The sequence below is a fragment of the Ursus arctos genome, unplaced genomic scaffold, assembly GCF_023065955.2.
Source record: "Ursus arctos isolate Adak ecotype North America unplaced genomic scaffold, UrsArc2.0 scaffold_21, whole genome shotgun sequence".
Classification (NCBI taxonomy): Eukaryota; Metazoa; Chordata; class Mammalia; order Carnivora; family Ursidae; genus Ursus; species Ursus arctos.
The window spans coordinates 2,983,099-3,005,879 of record NW_026622886.1 but is presented as its reverse complement, the minus strand read 5'-3'; the positions used below and the strand labels follow the sequence as shown (position 1 = coordinate 3,005,879).

General features: G+C 56.8%; 1 protein-coding gene across 5 annotated transcripts in view; it reads left to right on the top strand.

Annotated features, from left to right (window-relative positions):
* TAB1 (TGF-beta activated kinase 1 (MAP3K7) binding protein 1) overlaps window positions 1-21,985 on the top strand; it is a 32,881-nt gene extending 10,896 nt beyond the window's left edge. For 3 of the 5 annotated variants that reach the window (XM_057316335.1, XM_026479600.4, XM_026479599.4), the window contains exons 2-11: window positions 4,368-4,504; window positions 4,874-5,027; window positions 11,079-11,165; window positions 11,655-11,793; window positions 12,733-12,846; window positions 13,418-13,529; window positions 15,481-15,625; window positions 17,136-17,358; window positions 18,392-18,554; window positions 20,175-21,985. In XM_057316335.1, the coding sequence (XP_057172318.1) occupies window positions 4,368-4,504; window positions 4,874-5,027; window positions 11,079-11,165; window positions 11,655-11,793; window positions 12,733-12,846; window positions 13,418-13,529; window positions 15,481-15,625; window positions 17,136-17,358; window positions 18,392-18,554; window positions 20,175-20,382 (1,482 nt within the window). In that variant the 3' untranslated portion in view covers window positions 20,383-21,985. Of the gene's footprint in view, window positions 1-4,367; window positions 4,505-4,873; window positions 5,028-6,607; window positions 6,789-11,078; window positions 11,166-11,654; window positions 11,794-12,701; window positions 12,847-13,417; window positions 13,530-15,480; window positions 15,626-17,135; window positions 17,359-18,391; window positions 18,555-20,174 lie in introns of those variants that run through there. The other 2 variants (XM_057316336.1, XM_057316337.1) reach the window with 2 other exon arrangements.
* The last annotated feature ends 796 nt before the right edge of the window (window positions 21,986-22,781 follow it).

The window sequence follows — 22,781 nt, the reverse complement described above, 5'->3', positions numbered from 1 at the left end:
AATTATTTGGGTCTGGCTCAGAGGTCGCCTCTTCTGACCATTTCATCCAAAAGAGCCCTCACCGTCACTCTCTGTCCCCTTACCCTAATTCTTTTCTCCACGGCACATACCCCCGTCTCAGATAGTTTTATTTACAGTATCACTTGTTTGAAAGTTTCCCTTTCTCTAGAAAGGAGGCTTCAAACAAGGACCCTCAGTCGTTTTCTGCACCGTGGTTCCAGCACCTAGAATAATGCCAGCCTTTTGTAAATGCCCAGTAAATGTTTCTTGAATACATGTTTTTGTTAATTGAACGTACTCTGATTGCATAATGTCATATGTGGATTCCAAAGACTTTGTTAAGTTCACATTTATAGTAAGAGAAATATTTATATTTATATTGCGTTCAAATGAGACAGGTCAAGATTCCAGCTAGAAACAATTTGTGTCACTGCGAAGCAGTTTCTCTTCTGTCATACGTAGCTTGACCTACATGCCCGGTGTCCTCAGAGCTGAGCAGAATTTCAGCTCTCGTTGCCATTTCTTTTCCGTGGTTAGGTTTCAGTCACACTAGTACGCATTAGTGGCTTTTCAGCCCTTACGGTGACATCACGTGAGTTAGTCCTATGAAGAAGTAAGATGAAAGACGCACCATGTTGATGAACTGCGAGATTGAGCACGGTGAAGATGACAGATCTCAAACTGATCTGTGAACAATTCCAGCCAAAATCCCAGCAAGATTTTCTTGTAGATACAGACAAGCTGATTTTAAAATTTATAGAGAAGGCAAAGGAGCCAGGATCACTGAAATAATTTTGAAAAACAATGAGGTTAGATGCAACCCACTCCCCAGGTGTATAATATAGATTATTTATGTAGATTTGATCATAGAAATTTTAAATATAGATTTATAAAGCTAGGGTAATCAAGAGCATGGGATCGGTGGAGGGATAGACACATGGAGCCATGGAACAGAATGGAGAACAGAGACAGACCCACACAAGGATGGCCCATTAATTTTTTGAAAGAGGTGCAGAGATAATTTAATGGAGAAAGGGCAGTCTTTTCAGCAAATGGTGTTGGAACAATTGGATATCCATATGTGAAACAAAAAAAACTTAGACCTAAACTTCCTGCCTTCTACAGAGATTAACCCCAAATGGATCACAGGTCTAAATGTGAAACTATCAGAAGAAAAACCTAGGTCTTTGTGGCCGGGGCAGGCACACAGTTATTAGAACATGAAAGTGTGTACTGTGAGAGAAAAAGCTGATAAAATGGATTTCATCACAACTAAAAACCGTTGGCCTGCAAAAGATACCAAGAAGCAAATAAAATAACAAGCTACAGTGAGTGGCTCAGTCGGTTAAGCTCTGACGCTTGGTTTCAGCTCAGGTCATGATCTCATGGGTTGTGGGATTGAGCCCGGAGTCGGGCTCCCCCCTCAGCAGGTCTGCTTGAAAGATTCTCTCTCTCTGCTCCTCCCCTGCTCGTTCTCTCTCTCTCTCTCTCAAAGTAAATAAATAAATCTTGGGAGGAAAAAAAAAAAGAAACAACAAGCTACAGACTGGGAAAAAATATTTGCAAACCACATGTCCAACAAAGGACTTTATCCAAAAAACATGAAGAGCTCTCAGAACTCAACAGGTGAAAAAAACAAACAGCCCAATTAAAAAATGGACATAAGAAAAAAAATGGGCATAAGACTTAGAACAGACACTTCACCAAAGATGTGGGGATGGCAAAGAAACACATGAAAAGATGCTTAACACCATCATTAGGCACCAGGGACATGCGGATCGAAGCCGTGATGAGCCAGCATCACACACTTCCTAGGATGTCTCCATTTAATCGAGAAGACCCTGTGGTGGTGAGGACACGGAGCCCCTCGAACTCTCCTGGTGCGTTTATTGGCGGGAGCGCAAGTGGTACACTGCTTTGGGAAACAGTTGGCAATTTCTTACAAAATTCAACAGCCATCTCATCCCTACTGTAGAGCTGTGAAAGGTCATGTTCACAGAAAAACCTGCCCATGACTGTTCATACCGGCTCCGTAATTGCCCAAACTGGAAAAGACCCAGATGCCTTTGAGTGGATGAGCGGATGGGCTTCTGCATCCGTCTGATGGAAAACATCAACGAAGGGACAGTCTTGTTGCCCACAGTGACTTGTGGTGGGGGGTGTCTCTGAGGTATGGTGCTGAGTGAGAGGAGCCCATCTCAAAAGGTTATGCCCTTTGAGAACTGAAGTGGTGGGTGCCAGGGGCTGGCGAGGGCAGGGGGGTGGTTAGAGTTCAATGGGGACAGAGTTTTACAAGATGGAAAGAGCCATGGGGACGGATGGCAGGGCTGCCTGCGCAACACTGAATATTTAGTACCCCTGAACTGTGCGCGTAAAAACAGTTACAATGGTGAATTTGGCTATGTGTCTTTTATCACAATAAAAAGAAAAAAAGTCGTGTACTGCCTAGTTTCACTGAAGACATTCTTGCAAAGACAACGTCATGGCGGAGCACAGGTCTGCTTGCCAGGGGCTAGGGGAGGGTGTGGCTACAAAGGGGCGACGCAAGGGTCTGTTTTGGGATGATGGGGTTGTTCCAGATCTTGGGGCAGCAGTCACACAAAACACCTGTTCAAATTCATAGACCGGCGTGCCAAAAAAAGTCCATTTTACTATATGTTAATTTAAAAATAAAAATAAACTCCCACAGGGCACCTGGGTGGCACAGCGGTTAATCGTCTGCCTTCGGCTCAGGGCGTGATCCCGGCGTTACGGGATCGAGTCCCACATCAGGCTCCTCCGCTATGAGCCTGCTTCTTCCTCTCCCACTCCCCCTGCTTGTGTTCCCTCTCTCGCTGGCTGTCTCTCTCTGTCGAATAAATAAATAAAATCTTTAAAAAATAAAATAAATAAACTCCCACCCCCTGCATAATTTGCTCCAGGGTGCAGAGCACAGAACTAACCCGCTAGAATAAATGCAGCATGAAAGCAATGAAAAAAAGCCATAAAGTCACTTGCTGTCAGTATGTAAATAAACAGAACGTGAAATTTGCCACAAAAGCTAGCCACAGGCCTTTTACATATCTGATTGCGAAAGCCGGTTGACGTGGTTTTCACAGCCTTCTTTGAAGGCCGTGACTGCTGCCTTGCAAGCCGTCATGCACGATATCCATCCATGCCTGTTTAGTATTTCAGTACGGCGTCCGATCCAAACTTTGTCCTCCTTGTAGTTGACCTTTGATTCTCCCAGTTCAGCCTGGTGGTCCTGGGAATGCTGCTGTGAACTGGGCCAGCACTCGGGTAGCGGCCGGCTGTGGGGAGGCTCTCAGTGAGAAGCAGTGGGTTGCACCTGGGCCTTGTGTCAGAGTTGTTTCTGGGGCTTAAAAAATGCGGACAGCTCAGAACGAACTCCAAGGAGATTCAGGCAGTTCAGAATCTGTGTTTGGGCTGGCCCTGGACAGCTGTGTGTGTGTGTGTGTGTGTGTGTGTGTGTGTGTGCGCGCGCGTGCGTGTAAGGTTCTGAGCTCCGTGGTGATGATACTGAGCAGTCTGGTTTGAGATCCATGGGGTAGAATGGCAGTCGGACACCGGCAGGCAGGAGTGAGGGAGCCAGGTTAGTAGGAATGCATGGGAGGGCTGTTAGTCAAGACCTGGCTGGGGGTGGGGTGGTCTTCCTGGAGGACTTCCTGGAGGCGGTGACTGCTGAGCCAGAGTCCCGAAGGGCATGGAGAATTAAGGAGTCTGTTCATGCAAAGGGAAAGAGTGGGGTGCTGGGGGCCTTGTACTGGTGGAGAAGGATGTGGCACAGAGCAGATGGGAGAGGACACCAGAGCAGAGCAGGGACCGGGGGTAGAGGCCCCAGTGGCATGGAGCATGACAGAGGCTTGCTCACAAAGACAGTTTCTCCAGTGCCGTTGGGCCGCCCGAATCAGTCACCCGGAGGCTCTGCATGCATTGCTGGTATCCTGGCCCCCACCAGGATCGGCCCTTCTGGAGGCCTGGAGACCTTCACTTGTAACTAGTGCCCGAGGGAGGCAGAGCTACAGAGGTGGGCAGCCACTAAAGAGCTTTCTACCAAGAGTTTGCTTCGTCTGTGTGTCTCGCTCGTGTTTCGTAACATAGCTCATGCTTGGAAACCACTGCTGGGCCTTGAATTTGGGAGCTCCAGGCTTTTCTAGGTCTTTTGGAGAAGAACATTGTAGACTACCCATAAAAGCACTCAGACCCTTCTGTAGGTGTTTGTTCGTGCACGCGTTATTTTCCAGAAGGAAGTAGAACCTTCTCCATGGGGCTCTGGGGCTACTATGTTTTTGTTGGGGAAGAAGAAGGTGAGGGGTCTGTCCTAGGGGAGAGGGTGACACTTCTTGGTTTCCTGGTGTCCTCCTCAGGAGCAGCAGCCGAGCTGGACGGATGACCTGCCACTCTGCCACCTGTCCGGGGTCGGTTCGGCCCCCAACCGCAGCTATTCTGCTGATGGCAAGGGCACTGAGAGCCACCCACCGGAGGACAGCTGGCTCAAGTTCAGGTGAGCGTGCCTGATCCCCCCCTGGGCATCAGAAGCAGGTTTACGAGCAAGAAAAAGCAACCGTTTTGCACCTCTCTGGAATGAGGCTCGCCGTGAGATGTCGTCCATGGGAGGTGCCCCTGCTGCTGTCCCTTGCACATCTGGACCTCCCACCAACCGAGGGCCTGCCACAGTGGGGGTGGGAGCGTCCCAGAAGGCCAGGCCCAGGGGGAATGAAGGTCAGTGGGGGGGGACTCAGGTGGGCAGCTGAAGCCACCACGGCTGTGTCTTTGGTCTCCCCCAATCCTGGTCCTCCTCCCCTCCACTTGGGAACTGGCATCCCTCTTCTGCAAGCCCCCAGTCTCAAGCCGCTCCCCCTCTCTCTGGCAGGAGTGAGAACAACTGCTTCCTGTACGGGGTCTTCAATGGCTATGACGGCAACCGAGTGACCAGCTTCGTGGCCCAGCGGTTGTCCGCCGAGCTCCTGCTGGGCCAGCTCAGTGCTGAGCACACCGAGGCGGACGTGCGGCGCGTGCTGCTGCAGGTAGTGATGCTGGGGCTGGCTGGCCGGCTCCCCCAGGAGCTCAGCCCTACAGCTGCAAAGTGCTGGGGGAGCCAGGGTTGGTCTGAAGATGCTGCCGGCTCCTCCTGCAGAGGAGCCTGCTCTGGGAGCCTCTCCCAGCGGCAGGGTGTGAGGAGCGTAATGGCCGTGGGGCCTAGAGCTTAAAGTGGTGAGGGCGCCTGGTGGCGAGGACGTTTCGGAGCCATTTACTGCCCGGTAACTTAAGGGGCAAGGATCTTATTTTTATTTTATTTAAAGATTTTATTTATTTATTTGAGAAAGAGAGTGTGAGCGTAGAGGGAGCGGGAGAAACAGACTCCCTGCTGAGCAGAGTCCAATGCAGGGCTCAATCCCAGCACCCTGGGATCATGACCTGAGCCGAAGGCAGATGTTTAACTGACTGAGCCACCCAGGCACCCCAAAAGATTTTTTTTTAAAGTAATCTCTACACCCAATGTGGGGTGTGGGGTCGAACTTACAACCCCAAGATCAAGAGTCACATGTCTTCTGACTGGCCAGCCAGCTCCCCCGAGGAGCAAGGATTTTAAAAGTCCGCTGCGGCATTCCACGATGCCAGAGGCCTGTGGTCGAGATGAAAGTTCCACGGATGCCCTGCCGGAGAGCCTTGGGCTGTGTTACGTGGGCATAAAATGAGATCCTGGGTCTGAGGATCGGAGTCGGTGGTGTCAGGAGGCCCTGCTGGGGGTAGGTTGCCCTTAGAAAGACGGCCGCCCCACGGAGGTGTTGCAGGTGGCTGTAGTGGCCGTAAGCCGCTACAAATACCGCGCGTGTAACAGTCAAGTGGGTAGGAAGTGGCCTTGTGAATTCATCCTGCCCGCAGCTAAGAGGTTTGTCCCCTCACAGGCCCAAAGAGTGGCAGTTTCCGGCCTTTGGTTTGGGAGCGTATTTTGCAATTCAAAACAGCGGGTTTTGCAAGCGCTGCGGGAGCACAGTGCTCCTGCAGGGACCGAAAAGACGGGACCAGAGGGGACAGTTAGGCCAGGGAAGGAGTATGGAAGTGGTGACCAAGAAAGGCCGGAAGGGAGGAGGGAGGATTGATTGCTGCCTGGTGGGGCGAGCTGCTGGACTTGTCCTCGGCATTGTTGGTGGAGGGTCCTGCTTGAGAGCCCCAAGTGGGTGGGGGCTGGGATTCGGGCGAGGGAATCCACCTGGAGGTTAGAGACAGGCTCTGGTGTGGTAGTGCTGGCGTGTTCCCAGATCTGGGTGACCTTCATTGCCGTGGTGCCCTCCAAATTGGAACACCCCATATAGGTCGGCCTTGCATGTTGAAAGTCATCCCACTGCCACTGGCCTGACCAAACCACAAGCCTGTGAGCAGCTGCCCGTGAATCGGTAAAAATACAGCCAAGAGGCTTGCCGCGGGCAGCTGCGGCGCGTGGCCATGTGTCCAGAGCCGGCTGAGCCCACGCCGCCTTGCCCCGCTCGGTGGGGGCGCTGCCATCCACGAAGCGCACAGACTCCCCTCTGGCTCTGCAGCTCTTCCAGCAGCTGTCCCAGCCCGTCAGGGGCCCGGGCGGTGGGGGTTGTCACTGCTTCTCAAGGTCCGTCCGCGGGGGGGCGCTGAGGAGCCCGGAAGCCGCATCCTCCTGCAGTTGGGAAAGACCTGCCCTGCCCGATTTAGCCCGTTCCCCAAGGGACCCTTTGCACTGTGGCAAATCGGCATTCGTGACTGTTGGGAAACACGGTTGGGAGCCGTCCCTGATCTATGGTGTTACGGGGAAGGTGAGTAGGGCAGCCCCACTCCGCGAGGGCCTCTGTGGCTAACAAAGCCCATTAAGGAGCCAGAATAGGAGGTTTTGAGGGGGTGCAGCCGTCTGGGCCGGAAGCCCCCAGGCAGCCAGGAGTAGTGTCCGGGACACCTAGTCCACGGTGACTGGTGCTTCCAGCTGGAAGAAGGAGCCAGGGGGACAGGGGAGAGCACTTGGTGAGTTGACCTTTGTGCCCTCTGGCTATCAGGCTTGCTTGTGGCGCTTCTCCCGAATGAAATGCGGAGGCTTTGCAGGTGACTGGATAAAGAAGGGGGAAGTGTGGTGTGTGTTGCCTCCGAAGTGTGAGGAGACACAAGGCTGGGCTTGCCGTAGCGTGGCGGGAGGCTGAATAGTTCACAGTTGGTGTTTAACCTCAAGTGGAATTTCCCAGCCTTTAGAGGACCAATTAAGGCCCTTGAATTTTATGTGGGGCAATAGCCCAACCTCTGTGTTACAGGTGGATCCCAGCCAGTGGAGGTTGAAGGCCTTCTGTATACGTCCTGCCTGTTACGCCTTGTCATTTAAAGGGTGCCCCTCACTGATGTTGGGAGGGGTTCCCAGGAAGCGTCCACAAGAGCAGTAAAATGTGTCTTTTATGTGTCCCACTGGGTAATTAGAGAAATATATGGGTGGCTGTCTCTTGGAGGAGGGACAGGCTCCAGGGGACAGCCAGGTCCCTGGGGTAGGGGCATGGGCAGCTGCCCCTCTCAGAGGTCGGGGTGTGGGATCCAGATCCTGCTGTCGGGGCTGGGGCATGCCAGGAGGTGACGGCATCCACAGCATCTGGTCAGAGGCCTCGAACTTGTGTCCTGGCCGTCCTGAGAGCAAGTCATTAGGGGTCCCTGATCTCCAGAGCTGCCCATACAGAGAGGCCTGTGGGCCATCTCAGGAAGGAGGAAGCTGGGTTGCAGGCCACCCAGAAGGGGCCCAGAAGCCCCTATATCCCCTAGGGCCGCTCCATGGGGTTCCTGGCTGTAGGGGCAAACAAGCTTTGGGCTTTAGAAACATTCTTTTTCATCTGGTTACGGCATTGATACCATCTAGTGCCCATTGTATTTTATCTGACATTTCTGTAAGTTGTAATGGCATGGCCTTATATTTGGGGGGGGTGGGGGCACACCGTTTAAGAAGAACTCATAAGATTCTGGCCCCAAGGTTGCCTCCTCTGGGTTGGACATGGTCAGGGAGTGTGGAAGCATAACACTGAGAAAAATGACATACCCACCGAAACATCCCAGTTTCTACCTAAGAGGAGACGTGCTTCATCCAAGGTCATCCACAGTGGGCCTAACTCTGATTTCGACAGAGGGATGGGCCCAGTGCCAAGCCATAAAAATCTGAGTCAGGAGAGGCAGAGCGTCTTCCTCCTTATCTCCGAGGGCTCCGGAGGCTTCGGGGATCTTTTTCTCAGAACCCACCGCCTTTTTGATTTTGTCTGCCCAGGCTAGGCAGCTGACACATCTCAGCCCTGAAACAGCAGCTCGGAGCCGGTTCAGAGTTCCGATAAGAGTCAGTCAGCACCCTTCTCCCCACTTTGGACAAATGTTTCTAGAAAACCTTGCATTGCCAGCATGGTATAGTGACCTGTCTCCATTTCCGGGTCCCACTGGTTGTCATTGGACGTTCTGGTGCGATGGAAAGTCGCCTGGAACTCCCGGGACGCAGGTTGTCTCTTTCTTGATTTGTGCCGCCGCCTCCTGCTCTAGGGTGGCCTGGTATATTCCCAGGAGCCAGCTCCGCGTCCACCAGTGCGGGGCTCACCAGTGCATCTAGGAAAGCCCCCCAGCCCCGAGAATGGAGCGGCAGCGGTGTGGCATGTTACGCCACTGCGCTCAGGAAGGCCCGGGCCATTTCAGCAGAGCTCTGCCAAGAGTCTCGTCATTTTTCAGCCTCCCCTGGGGACTGGGGAGGGGCTGGTCACGTGTGCTTGGGGGCCCTGCTTTTAGTGAGGATTCCTTTTGCTGTACCATGCCAGGGGCGAGACTCCCAGTATCCCATGGGGTTGGGGGATGGTTTGTGACAGCAGGGAACAGGGCAACAAAGGAGGCGCTGGCCCGGGTGCCGTGATGCCCCTGGTGGAGTTGCTTCTGCTGCTTCTGCTGGCCGAGCCCGACCGACAGCACAGCGGCCCCAGCAGCCAGCCTCCCTTTCCAGCACTAATCTGGGGGAACTCTCCTTGGCTCCTGGGGCCTTACAGCCTGCGCCCCTGCTGGGAAAGAGGCAGAGCCTACTGTCCTAGTTAGCTCACTGTGGCTCGACTTTCACATACGATTATAACCAGTCACCTCCAGACCAGACACCCAGTGGGGTCTCTTTTAGAGACGAATGGGAAACACACCCACCCCAGGCCGGTGGCCGGTCTCTGCAGGGGAGCCTGACCCTTTACACACTAACAATTTAGTGTGGGCATTTGTGGCAGCACCCAGCGCAGTGCCAGGCAACACCGCAGACTGCCAGCAAGCAGCGGTTCCCTCCCGGAGAGCCGGATCAGTCTGGGGGAGGAATTTAGCAAGCTGCTCACAGCTCCAAGGCATCGAATGGGAGGACAGACTGCCCCCACAATCCCATCCTTGTCACCGTTCGTGCTGAGAAGCCGGAGCAGGTATACTGAATTAAGATGATGTCATAGGTTGGCGGGTAGCTCCCTCAGCATCCAGGCACCCCCTCTGGGGATGTGAGACCCACAGGACTGTTCTGACTGAAGGTGCGATCTCGGGACACCCCCACAGAGAAAGCAGTGCCTCGGATTTATTATTACTTACAGATCCCAGAAGCAAGAGGGCGCCACTGAGTGGGGGGGAGGGGAAGGACAGTCCATTCCCCGTCGAGAGCCAGCAGGAGACAGAGAGCAGGGTGGCAAGCACCTATTACTAACAAGGTGGTTGGGGCAGAGGTCACTGCTTTTCATAGCCTTAACTCAAGTGGTTATTTGAAAAGGGGCCCCCGGAGCCGCAAAGCAGGAATTTCGGTGGGACTGCTGTAGGACTGCTAAGTGTCCAGACTCTGGTTAGGAGCAAGGTTGTCACACCGTCAGACATGTAGGCAGCAACTCAAAGACAAAGTTGTTTTTCTCGGAAGTTGTTCTCGTCACACAGGGGCTCCCCACATCCCCAGAGTCCAGGCCCAGGCAGCCAGCTGCAGTCCTTCCCCGTGACTGGCAGGGTGGGTTCTGATCTCCTGGGGAGAGGGGCATCAGGGATGAACCTTGGACGGAGGGGCGTGGTGGGAGGGGGCTGAGCTCGGGTAGAAACAGGGTGATTTAGGGTGATCCCTTTCCTCCAGGTGTAGGTGCTCAGCCGCTTGTTGCTGCAAACACCCTGGGCCTTGCCTCCGCGCTTCGGGTCGCGGGGACTCGCTGGCTGGTGCTGCTTGCTGCTTACCAATGTCCTGGAGGGTTTCCTCCTGGCGTCTCTTTTTGGAAGCACGTCCAGAGGCACTTAGTTTTAGATGAGAAGGATGGATTCCTATTCCTCGAAAACAGTGTTCCCGGACGTTTTCCAGCCTCAGCACCTGGGCCAGAGGGCCTCCATGGCCTCAGGGCCCCACGCCAGTGATTCTCAACTGCTTACCCCACCCCGCCCACCCCCGAAAGTCAGCAGTGTGACCGGTGTTAACAGCAGGCTGTAGTGACGATACAAGGTGTCATTGCCCTAGGTTCCCACTGAGCCCAGTGCTGGGTGCGCAGGGTGGATTATCTCAGCCCCCCCAGAGCAGTACTTGTCTCCTTCATGGATGAGATGGGGACTGCCCGGCGGGCAAGTGGCAGAGCTGGGATTCACCCCGGGTGGCCTGGTTCCAAGTCTTGCTTGGAACTTCTGTGCCGGCTCCTGCCCCTCTGATGTCTGCAGTGCTACCTGGAAGGTTCCAGCCCCATGGGGCTGACGTCTCTGTCCAGCATGGCTCTGTAGGAGCCACAGGCCTTGCAGTGCCATGTGTGAGGCCCCTATCTCATGATGACCTGCAGTTTGAACAAAATTTGTCACTATTTTTTTTTAAAGATTTTATTTATTGGGGGGGGGGGGATGCAGAACAGGAGGGAGGGGCAGAGAAAGAGAAGCAGGATCCCCGTTGAGCAGGAAGCCCGACGCAGGGCTTGGTCCCAGGACCCTAGGGTCATGACCTGAGCCGAAGGCAGATGCTCAACTGACTAAGCCACCCAGGCGCCCCCAGAATTTGTCACTATTAATAGGCATTTCAGTATCTGGTGACAGTGCTTTTTGAACTGGCCTTTCCCCTGACACCCCTCCCTGTCCTGTGCCTCCAGGCCTTCGATGTGGTGGAGAGGAGCTTCCTGGAGTCCATCGATGATGCGTTGGCTGAGAAGGCAAGCCTCCAGTCCCAGCTGCCAGAGGTAATCTCCCCAGCCGGCTCCCCAGGGGAAGCACCCCAAGGTCCAGCTTCGTGAGGAACAGGGACTTACCTGCCATGTCACTCCCCAGCCATTGACATGACTGGGCCAGAGCGGCAGTTAGAGGGACAGTTCCTGACTGAGGGACTAGGCAACAGTGCGTTTGCTGAGGCCCATCCGAGGGGCCTCCCTGGCCCACTGTGGGCAGCTTCACCCAGGCTCGGCATGGGGGTGGGCAGTGAAGGATCAGTCCTCGACCTGAACCTGTCCATAGCCTCATCACCCACCCACCCACATCAGCCACAGGCACTTCCAGAACCAACAGGACAAGCAAGGTCACGTCTGGCCTTCCTGTGAGAAGTGTGCCCTGGAGCTGCAGTGCGGCTTCGTGCCGGCCGGGCCCTCGGAGCCTTGCTTTTTAAGGGAGGGACAGCTGGAGAGATGGTCTCTGAGGACCCAGCCTGCTCTGACCCCCCTGATGATGGCCTGTAGGGTGTCCCTCAGCACCAGCTGCCTCCTCAGTATCAGAAGATCCTCGAAAGACTCAAGGCGCTGGAGAGGGAGATTTCAGGAGGAGCCATGGCTGTCGTGGCGGTCCTTCTCAACAGCAAGCTCTACGTCGCCAATGTCGGTGAGCCACCTGCCTGTCCCAGGGTGGGAGTGCTGGGCGAGAGAAGGTCAGCCTCAAGGTCTGTGTGTTCTTTGGGAGGTCTGCTTCCCAGACACGTCAGCCCTCCAGCCCGTGTCTCCTGAGGCCATGGGGTTCATTTCACCGTTTCTGCACAGGAATGCCCCAGTCCCAGTATGGGGAGTTAGAGGTACCTGCTAGGAGACCCGCCTCCCAGCTTTAGTCCCTGCTCTGCCCCAGCTGGCTGTGGGTGAGTTGTGTCCCCTCTCTGGGTCGCCTCAGTGGCTTCCTCTTCTGGAAGAGGTTGCCTGGCTGTGGAGGACCCACTCAGCATCCCATGAAGAGCAGCGAGGTGGGCTGGGTGACGGGCCATAGGGATATTTGGATTTGTGGGAAAGAAGAGGCCATATGGGAACCCAAGAAGGCCATACCCACAGGGTGCAGATTACCGTAGGAGCGGTCTAGAGACCCCATTGATAATGTCCCTCTTTTCCTTAAGATTTCATTGTGGACAGAATTCAAAAACGTGTAAAGATAGGGTGAGAAGCAGGGAGTGAACACCTGTGTGCCCATCCCCCCAGCCCCAGCAGTCACCTCCTTGAGGCCAGTCTCATTTCCTCTCCAGCCCTTTGTCCCCACGAACCCCAGACATCATGTCATGTTATCTCTTTGTAAATAGTTCAGTATGTCTCCCTAGAGAAAAGGTCTCCGAGTAAAATGATAATTATCCTAGGATGACACTGGAAAAGTTTAACCTAATTCCTTAATATCATCAGCATGCCCTGACTGGTGACTCACCCCAGTGGTCTAAGCCTATTTTCTTTGCTTGTTTCAAGGATTTCCCTGTGTGAGATGCCTGCCTTCTCCCTCTCTCTCTCTGCTCAACACGTCCTGTTCTTCCCTGTACACAGACTTGGCTCAGCTGCTCGAATTCTCCTGCAGGTACAAATCGTGCCCTTTTATGCAAATCCACGGTGGACGGGCTGCAGGTGACACAGCTGAACGTGGACCACACCACGGAGAACGAGGACGAGCTCTTCCGCCTCTCCCAGCTGGGTGAGTCAGGGTGGGGCCAATCCCCATGGCTCGCCCTGTGTCCTCTTCTGGGGGCTGTGTAGGGGGAGGAGTGAGGTGCTTGGGCTGTGACCTTGGGCTTAGGACCAGCCTGCCTGACATTGGATCCCAGCTCTGCCCCTTACCAGCTGGTCAGAATTTTGGAAGTTTTTGTGCCTCGGTTTCCCCATCTGTGTAATGAGGATCGTAGTAACACCTGCCTCAGGGCGTTGTGAGGATTAAGAGTCCGTACCTGTAAAGCGTTTCCAGGAGTACTGGGCCTGCGGGAGGTGTTAGGATTGCTGGAGATGGAGAGGCCGGAGAAGTCCCAAGGATGCAGCCAGCACGGCATAGCCGCTCCCTCCCTGCCCGGGGCCTGTGAGGAAGGGGGCATTCTGATGGGGCTGGGCACTGAGGACACTGGGGCGCTTGGTGTGAGCCGCTCCCGAGGGTGCCTAGTGTGGCTTCATTTTCCATCCAGCGGGTCCTCGTTGCCTTGTCTTGGGGCTGTGTCTGTACGCCCTTCTCGTTCCTGATGAGCGGATCTGGGACTGTGCTGTTCTCCCTCTGGCAGGTTTGGACGCAGGAAAGATCAAGCAGGTGGGGGTCATCTGTGGGCAGGAGAGCACCAGGCGCATCGGGGATTACAAGGTCAAATATGGCTACACGGACATCGACCTACTCAGGTAGGTGGCCGGCCCAGCGGCCCCGTTTGTAAGGCCAGACGGTCTGGGCAGAAGCAGATTTGAGGCTCTAGGGACAAAAAGATGCAGTTGAGGTAGTTGAGAGCCCAGGAAGACTTTTCTTCCTCCCAGGGAGGTTGGGGTGTGGCCCTACACCCGACAGGCCGGGAGTGGAGGTTCCGTAGAGCTGGGCTGGCAAGGGGTCAGGTTGGGGAAGTGCGTCAAAGCCAAGGGCAGCAACCAGTGCCACAGGGCCTGACAGGAGTGGCCAGCGTTGGCGGGAGCCGCCGGGGGTGGATAGGGACGGCCCGCAGGCCTGCTGGTCACTGCTGCCCATGGCTGGGCCGGGGGCAGAGGTGAGAGACGAAGTGGACATGGCCTTCCGAGAACACTTCCCTTCGGGTGCCATCCAGTGATCGCAGCAGCAGATGGGCAGTGGCGCAGACTATGGGCCGTCACTGTACCAGGCCTGTGCCCAGCTCTTCACACAGTCTTACTCAGTCCTCACTCAGGTCGTGAGGTCCGTACTGTTGTGGCCCCGAAGGTGTGTTCATCTGAGGAAGCAGATGTGGAGATGGCAGGGAGCTTGCCTGGTGACAGGGGTAGCAGGGCTGAGGCAGGACTTGAACCCAGGCATCCTGAATCTGGAGCAACACCCTGAACGTTGATGGGGAAAATAGACATGTGGTGAATGGTGTGTGTGTATGTGTGTGTGTGTTACGTGTGGTGGGTGGCTGTGGTGGGTGTGGGGGGAGGGTATGTGGGGGGGGCGGTGGGTGTGGTGTGTGTATGTGTGTAGGGGGTGGGGGTGTGTGTGGTGTGTGTGTGGTGTGTGTATGTGTCCATGATGTGGGGGGGAGGTTGTGGTACGTATGTAGGGGTGTGGTTTGGGTGTATGGGGTATTGGGGGGGACAGGGAGGTGTGTGTTGCCCCTCACAGCATTTGATGTCACAACCAGAGCCGTGGGGGGGAATCCTACCAAAGGCCCCAGCATCGGAGCAGACTCCCCATGGCCTAGAAAGCATGAGTTATAACTCCTTACTCTCCCCAGATTTTGGCAACTGGGTTTGGAAACTTTGGTCTCTAATTTGTGGGGTTCTGTGTGCTTAATTGGAAAGTACATATGTGGTTTAAAACAATTCAAATAGCGCTAAGGATACACAGTGCAAGCTCTCCTCCCACCCCGAGCCCGGACTCCTTCCCCAGAAGCTGCTGGTCTCCCGTATCCTGCCCTGGAGCTCTTGTGCACAAGTGCATGGGGGTGTGTTTGGAGGGGGAAGCACCCTTCCCAAAACACCCGGAGGTGCTGGCCTACTCTTTCCACGCCCTGCACCCCCCTCGTTTCCCGACGGCTGCTGTCCTCCCCCTGCGCAGCACAGGGTAGGCTGGCGGCACTCCTGCCCGGCGCCCGGAGCGAGGCTGCAGCTGTGCTCACCGGGCCCTGCTCATGGGCTCCCGGAATGTTTTCAGACTCTGCTCTTCCAGATGCCCTTGCTGGGAACATCTTAGACTTGCCTCCGCGTGCGCACGCACGTGTTAGAGCTTTGTGACGTTACTGGTTCTGCTAGCGCCTCAGGAAAGGGTCCCTGTGCACCTGGGGAGTGGACGTGGGGAGACGGGGGCTTCTAAAAGTGATCCCCACCCTCTTGCTGTCCCTACTGCCACAGGACGGGCTCTGTAGACAGGAGATGGGGACTGGGGCCAGGATCGGGCACCCGACCCTCACTGTCCTGACCCCAGCCACCCCACTGGCTCCCCGGGCCCTCAGAGCTTTACGTGAGGAGCTGCCCTCAGAAGACAGGTCTATTTTTCTGGTTTTCTCTTTCCTCTGTTTCTTTCCTCTTGTCAGATGTGCATTTGACTTTACATCCTGGGTGGATTCTTGCCCTTAGCGGAAGAAACGTCCCCTGGGGCCCTTCCAAGCGCAGCGCTCTCCACACTCTCTTCCCACAGCGCCGCCAAGTCCAAGCCGATTATCGCGGAGCCCGAAATCCACGGTGCGCAGCCCCTGGACGGGGTGACTGGCTTCCTGGTGCTGATGTCGGAGGGGCTCTACAAGGCTCTGGAGGCCGCCCACGGGCCTGGGCAGGCCAACCAGGTGAGCCCACCCCCGGGCAGAGCGCCGCCAGACAGCCCGCAGTGTGGTATGCTCCCCTGGGGACCCAGCCAGCCCTCCTGCTCGCTCCACAGTGCTCAGGACCCAGAGCTGCGGTTCTCAAATGCCCTCACCAGACAGCTTCTGTGCGTTCAAAGCTGGGGGAAGAAAATGCCCAGCGCTCCGAGAACAGCCATCCCACCCAGAAGTGTGCTTGTTCTGGGCTTGAAGCAGGGTCAGCCCCCAGGGCCCCGGGAAGTGAATTTCCGTGGGCACATTGCTCTGGAGTGTGTCCGAGGAGGAGAGCCGAAGTGTGTGGCCTGAGCCTCAGCCTCCCTCCGCCTGCACCTCCCCTCAGAGCGGAGCCGCACTAGCTCACAGCTCGCTCCTTGTCTCTGACAGGGGGTGATAACATCTACCTTTTTGGGATTGTGGTGAGGGCGAAGTGTGATAAGCTTAGGTCTCCAGCCAGTGGGAGCCGCTTATTTTTCCTGTGCTGGGAGCACACATGTCAGACAGTTGTCCTTAACCCATGGCTTCGAGACAGTCACCTCAAGGATGATTTTGAAGGGAAGCTGCCTTTCCCTGAGCTTGGATAGTGAATTCAGGTTGTGTCTCTCCTTCCATTTGTGCTTTCTGTAGAAAAGTAACCTTTTCTGCTTTGTCCTCTTCTTAATTAAAAATTAGGAGGAAAGTGTCTCATGTGCCTGTCTCCTGATAATCCGTGTTCAAGGTTTTTCATCTATTTTATCTTATTGTTCCTGCCAGTAGCCTTGTAACCCAGGGCGCAGGGGCTTACTGCCACGTCGAGGTAGGGAACTTGGGGCTCACTGGAGTTTAGGGGCTTGCCTGAGGTCAGTGACAGAGCCGAGCCCACCCCAGACGGGGCTCGGGTCATCTCCTGTGACCTGCCCAAGCCCTCCTACCTCCAAGAGACTCTGGCCAGCCATCATGTGGAGGATTTTGTGTTTGTGAACTTACTGTCAGTGTGATTCTTTTTTCTTTTCCTTTTTTTTGGTCTTTGCCAAAGAATTATCCAGTGGCTTTTGCTGGGTTCTAGAATAAACTGGATAGCGGGCCGTCTGCATTCTGTATTCCCCGTTTCTAACAAAAATGCGTAATGTAGCCTCCGGTAGTTTGTTCCAGGAAAGGAAACTTAATAATAATAATAATTCATTCTGGGCTTTTTTGTGTGCTCCAGAGTGCCCTCCCACCCATTGTGCAATTTAAGCCACCTGATAACCCAGCGAGGTGGCTATTATCCCCCATTTTATTGGTGTGGAAGCCAACAATTGGAGAGATCACAAGGTCACACCTTTTCTAATGAGAAAGTTCTAGAAGAATTATCCTGAATACCTTGAAAAGCTCGGATTACAGTCTTGGGTGGTGGAGACTTCCTTCACCTGCTTGGCTGATGCCCCCTAAGCATCTTGATTAGGCTCCGGAGTTGTGGGCCGCAGTCCTGGGCGCGCCCTCCCTGTTCCTCACCAGGTTTCGCTCCCCCTCCCCCCAGGAGATCGCTGCCATGATCGACACCGAGTTCGCCAAGCAGACGTCGCTGGATGCCGTGGCCCAGGCTGTGGTGGACCGGGTGAAGCGCATCCACGGGGACACCTTTGCCAGTGGCGGCGAACGTGCCAAATTCTGCCCGAGGCACGAGGACATGACCCTGCTGGTGAGGAACTTTGGCTACCCACTGGGTGAGATGAGCCAGCCCACACCATCCCCGGCCCCAGGTATGTGCGCAGTGTGGCCGGGGGGGGGGCCACTTGAAGAGCCCGGCTGGGGCTGCGGGTGGGGGTGGGCCATGGAGCCAGAGGCCTGGCTTGGAACCGTTCTAATCTGCTCTCTGACTTTAAAGCTCTCCGAGCTGTTTGTTGTTTTTTCCTTTTGCCCGTGAAATGAGGATCCTAGCACCTGCCCGGCCGACCTCCTAAAGGCCCGAGTGCGTGAACAAGCTCTTTGTCAAGCCGCCAGGCCACGTGATAGGGATGATGGCTGTCAGTGCTTGGGTGTCTACTGGGTGCCTGGCCCTTTACCCATGGAGTTCTTTCAGGCCTCCTTAAACCCTAGGCGCCAGTGACACATCCTTGTACTGAGGAGCTGAGGCTCTGGAAGGAAGAGAGGGAGGCGAGGTTAGACCTCTGTCCAGAGGGTCCCCCGAAGCCTGGCTCTGTCTCTGGGCCGTGTTGGGGTGAGGCTGAAGGGCTTTATTTTCTGCCTTTGTAATTCTGTAATCAGGTTGCTCGGGAAGCGAGGTGCTCGTTATTTTGTGTTTCTCTCGCTGGGCTGCTCTGTGTCGAGACCATCAATTCCTAGGGGCTGCGTTTCTTTTTCTTTTTTTGAACAAGCAGGGCTTAGCGCGTGAGCAGCGCGGATGGATCTGTTTCCCCACGGACACCGGGGTTACTGGAGTTTCTCTAACTTGTTGTTATTGCGACCGTATTTTTGTTGGGCCAACCTCAACTTAACCCCTGGGCTAAAAGCGCCGTGGGAAGCCCGGCAGTAACCCTTTCCTTCAGGCAGCTTGGCGCATGCGCTCCTGCTTTGAGCACCAGTGTGCTTTGTCGCCGAGAGGAGCCCCCCGCCTGCCTGGAAGGGTCTGACATGAGACAGACACCCCTTCACTGTCCCAGGGGGCAGCTCCGGGAGCCGGGCCTGGCCGCTGCCCACGCTGCCCCCATCAGGCCCCGCGGCAGCCCTGTTTCCACCACCCCAGGGATCCCCCTCAGCCACTTCCTGTGGCCCACCGCTCTCTTCCTCCCCAAGCTGCAGGAGGACGCGTGTACCCTGTCTCCGTGCCGTACTCCAGCGCCCAGAGCACCAGCAAGACCAGCGTGACCCTCTCCCTTGTCATGCCCTCCCAGGGCCAGCTGGTCAATGGGGCCCACAGTGCTTCCACCCTGGACGAAGCCACTCCCACCCTCACCAAGTAAGGCCTCACCCCACCCCCAGCCCCCTCAGGCCTGCCTCCTGGGACAGCCCCTCGGTGCCTGGACGGGATTGGCCAGGGGGCCGAGTGTTGAGGTCGAGTGATGTTGGACGGGGTGCGCTGGAGTCTCGTACCTCTCACATTCCCCCAGTTCCATCCCTGGGGGTCCTCCTCAGACACGGAGGCAGGAGGAGGCAGCCCTGCAGGTTCCAGCAGCTCACTGAACCCAGACCTGGGAGGGCTGGAGGTTCAGGGGCAGAGTGGGCGAGGCAGGCTGCGAGGCGACAGAGGAGACAGGCCACTGATGCGGACAGCCTGCTGTTCGTGCTTTCCTGAGGGTCCCAGATTCCTTTTCATTTAATGGGAAGCTTTTCCTGTTCTTTTCTCTTTTCCCATCTTCTCCCCATCTCAGAGCCTCCCCAATGGCATCCGTGCTTGGAGGACGTTGTTTGGCCTGTGCTGGCTTGTCAGAGCCGGGGCTCTGACTAAAACCTCCCATTTTAGCTTTAAAGTTGAGTCGTCTAGTTTAAGACGGTGGGGGAGGTGGGCAGCAGGAGGCCCAGAGCCTAGGGGTGAGTGGGCTGGCCCCCTCCTCCCTGCAGACCTGCCTCACAGGTCCAGTGTCCCTCCAGCCCCTTCACTTCGGTGGAATGTCCACCCCCCCAACCCCACCACACCAGGGGACTGGGATCTGGTTTCCACATTCCAGCCCTGCACAGAATAATAGGGATGCCACACCCAGCCCACTCAGAGGATGTGGCCAATTGGAAGGGCCATCCAGGGGGGAGTGGTGCTGTGGGCCTCGGCCTCCCAGGGGCCTTCCCTTCTCCCTGCCCCCGCTGCGGCCACAGCTGCTGCTGCTGTGGGCCAGAGGGGCCTGCGGGGCCACGGAGCAGTGGGCACCCCAGGTGCACAGGGCTGGCCCTCCCCTCCCCTCCCCTGCAGGGCTGCCGGGAGGAAACCACCAGCAGTGTCCACAGAGGCATAGCGGCACAGCAGGGGTCCCAGACCAGCCAGGAGAACCAGCCATCCTTCCTCACCTCTGCTCCTGGGGCCCCTAAACAGCCCCTTCCCTTCGACTTGTATCTGAGTGTTAGGTGGGCCCCCTGTGGGTGGGCCAGTGCTGGGTGCTGGACAGTGCCAGGAGTGTGTGGGACAGCAGGCTAGCAGGTGATGCCCGGCCGTGAGGTGCTTTGTGACAGAGTGGGGTGCCCACGGAGCTCTGACAACAGGGGGCCAGTCCCCACCCAGCCAGTGAGAGGGGAATGAGAAGGAGGGAGTGAGGAGGGTGTCTGGGAAGAAGAGCCCTGGCCCGCCTGTGATCAGTGGGACTTGGAGAAGCTGGAGGGCACTGGCTCTAGCTCGGCACGGCTCTGAGGGACATGTTCTGTGTCCGAGGCCGCAGCCACTAGGATGCGTGGTCAAGCCCTTGAACCGAGTCATCCATTTTATTAACTTCTAGCTAACCGAAGGAGCCACACAGAGCTAGAGCTTGGAAAATACATTTGATTTTTCATCTGCCCTTAAGAACATCCGACTAGGCTGGCTCTGATGGCCGGAGGGGCCAGCCGAGGCAGGGCCTGTCTGTCCCTGACTGACTGTCCCCTGTGGTCCCCACAGCCAGAGCCCGACCCTGACGCTGCAGTCCACTGCCACGCACACGCAGAGCAGCAGCTCCAGCTCGGACGGGGGCCTCTTCCGCTCCCGGCCTGCCCACTCTCTCCCGCCTGGCGAGGATGGCCGCGTCGAGCCTTACGTGGACTTTGCTGAGTTTTACCGCCTCTGGAGCGTGGACCATGGCGAGCAGAGCGTGATGACAGCACCATAGCTCCAGCTGGGGAATGTGGCCTGAGCAGGACCTTGCCTGGGGACAAGGGGGCCCAGCTCTGGGGCCGGATGGGCCTTTTCCTGCCATCTGCCTATGCCGTGGGGGCCAGGGAGCTCCCCGTCTTCAGCCTGCCCCACACTCGCACCCTGCCGTACTCATGCTGCAGAGAACATTCTCTCGGTGAGCACCCCTGCAGAGCGGACCTTGTCGGGGCACAGCGGGGCTGGAGGCCACTCCCTCAGGCAGACTCAGCCAGGACCGTTGCTGTTTCTCGAACAGACGGCTGAAGGCAGAAGCTGTGCTGGCCGTGAGCCTGCACGTGGGGCAGAAAGCGAGGAGTTCTGTGGCCCAGCATGCCGTGGGTCCGGCCGCCACCGCTTTCTCTGCCCTCGCAGCCCTGGGCGGGGGTTCCCCCCTTCCTTCTTCAGCCTCCGGAGTGGAGCCCCGGGTGGCGTTTGCACCTTCGAAGCCTGCACCCGTCCCTCGGTCTCCCTGGGTTGTTTCCAGTGGGCAGTGCTCAGGAAGACCAAGGGAAGCGTCGGGAGCCTGGGTGGCTGCACAGGGGCAGGTCAAGTGGAAAGGAAGGAGAGGGGATCGGTCCTGGAGGAGCATTGGTCCTGGAGCCCACCGGAGGGGGTAGGCTGGGCGTGGCTGGGCTTCCCCAGATATGGGGGTGCAGGAGAGGTGAGGACGTGCCCGGACCAGGCCAGGAGAGTGGCCGCTGTAGTCAGGCCCCTCCAGGAGCGGGGAGGCCCGGATGGCGGGGGGGGGGGGGGGGGGGAAGCCTCCTTTGTTTTCCCTTCGCCACTACCGAGGAAGGCCACAGGCTGGGGAGCCGCGAAAGTTAGCCAGCTTTACCGCTGACAGTGAGGCTCTCCCGGCTTTAGGGAAAAAACAGTCAGGCTGGGGGTGGGGGGGCGCATTTGAAAGGACAGTGGGAAAGAAGGTCTTGGATACCAGGTGCCCTGGGTGAAGAGGGCTTCAGGGACACGCCCCACCTTTACAGACACTTAGGGACGGGGTCAGATGGGCCCGGCGCTGAGAGCGTACGTTGTCCGCCGTCGGTGGGCAGAGGCTGGCGGTGCCGCTCCTGCTGGCAGAAGAGCAGGCGGGCCCAGGGGACTCGCAGCTTGTCGCTGCTGCGGTCGGTGGCAGAGCCGCAGCCAGACCTTTCGATCAGCCTCTGGAGCTGCCCTGGAGCCCTCCACCCCTCCCCCGCTCCCAGGCTCCTGCCCTGCGCAGCCCCAGACACAGCTTTTACCGGGGAGTGCGGCCTCCGGGTGCCTGGACTCTGGGCCGTCCAAGGCCAGTTCCGAGGCTGGGTCACTGCAGTGCAGGAATGCGTCTCCCTGTGGCCGGTGTGGTGCGGACGGGGGCAGGGGGCGGTTCCTGAGGAGAACCAGAGCCTCTGGGCCGTGGGCCCCGACCGCCCTCCGCTGCAAAGCCATCTCTGGTCCGCAGGTGAGCGGATTTAAAGTCTGCCGCAAGGGCTTGCGAACAAAGAGAATTCTCTTCCAAGAATGTCTCTGTGATGCTGTTTGGTCTCTAGAAATAGAATCACTTTTTTACCGCAATAAAGAAAGAGTAATAATAGGTGGTCTTACACATCGGGTGTTAAGAGTGCTGGTCTCGTGTACCCTGCGGAGGCCTGGGGGGCTGGGTGCCTCCTCCTGTCCTCTCAGCCGGCACCAGCTCACCAGGCCGGGGAGCGGCAGAGCTGGGGTGCAAGCCGCAGCCTTCTGATGGGACCGCAGGGCCGGCCCACAGCCCAACGGGAGAGCGCTGGGTGTCCGGCATCCCTCCCTGTCCCCGCACATCTAGAGAGGGGGGCCGTTCTCTCCTGCCACGGGCCGGGTCCTCCAGTGGGCAGCTCTCGCTTTTCCTGACAGGGAACCCGGTTCTTGGTGTGTGAGGAGTGGTGTGGCCAGCAGAGCTTCGGGTCACCAGGACGGTGCCCTCCCCCTGTCACCAGATAGTGGACATTCAGGGAGTTCCTTTGCTTTATTTTGGTTTTGTTTGGGTGGAGGACTTTCTATAAATACTAGCCCACAAATACTGGCCTCTTCCTGCTTTACAGAACTTAACTCGTCCATCTAACAAGGGCGTCTGCTTAGGAGCAAAAGCAAAGCTCCGTGTTTGGGTGGTGGCGTCTGAGGCTCCCAGATGCCCCTGCCCTTCTGCTGGGAAGGGGCTCTAGGTCCACCTGCAGAACGGCCTTTCAGGATCTGTCCCCCACCCCTCCTTGGCTGTCCCTCAGGAGGCCCTTAGGAGCACTGCTGGCCCAAGACCTGGAGTCCTGGGGTCAGCCCAGCACCCTGAGGGAGGAGGTGGGGGCACTGAGTGACTGAGGTGCAGGCAAGTGGGCCTGTCCCCTGTCACAAATGGCCCCGTCCAACCCC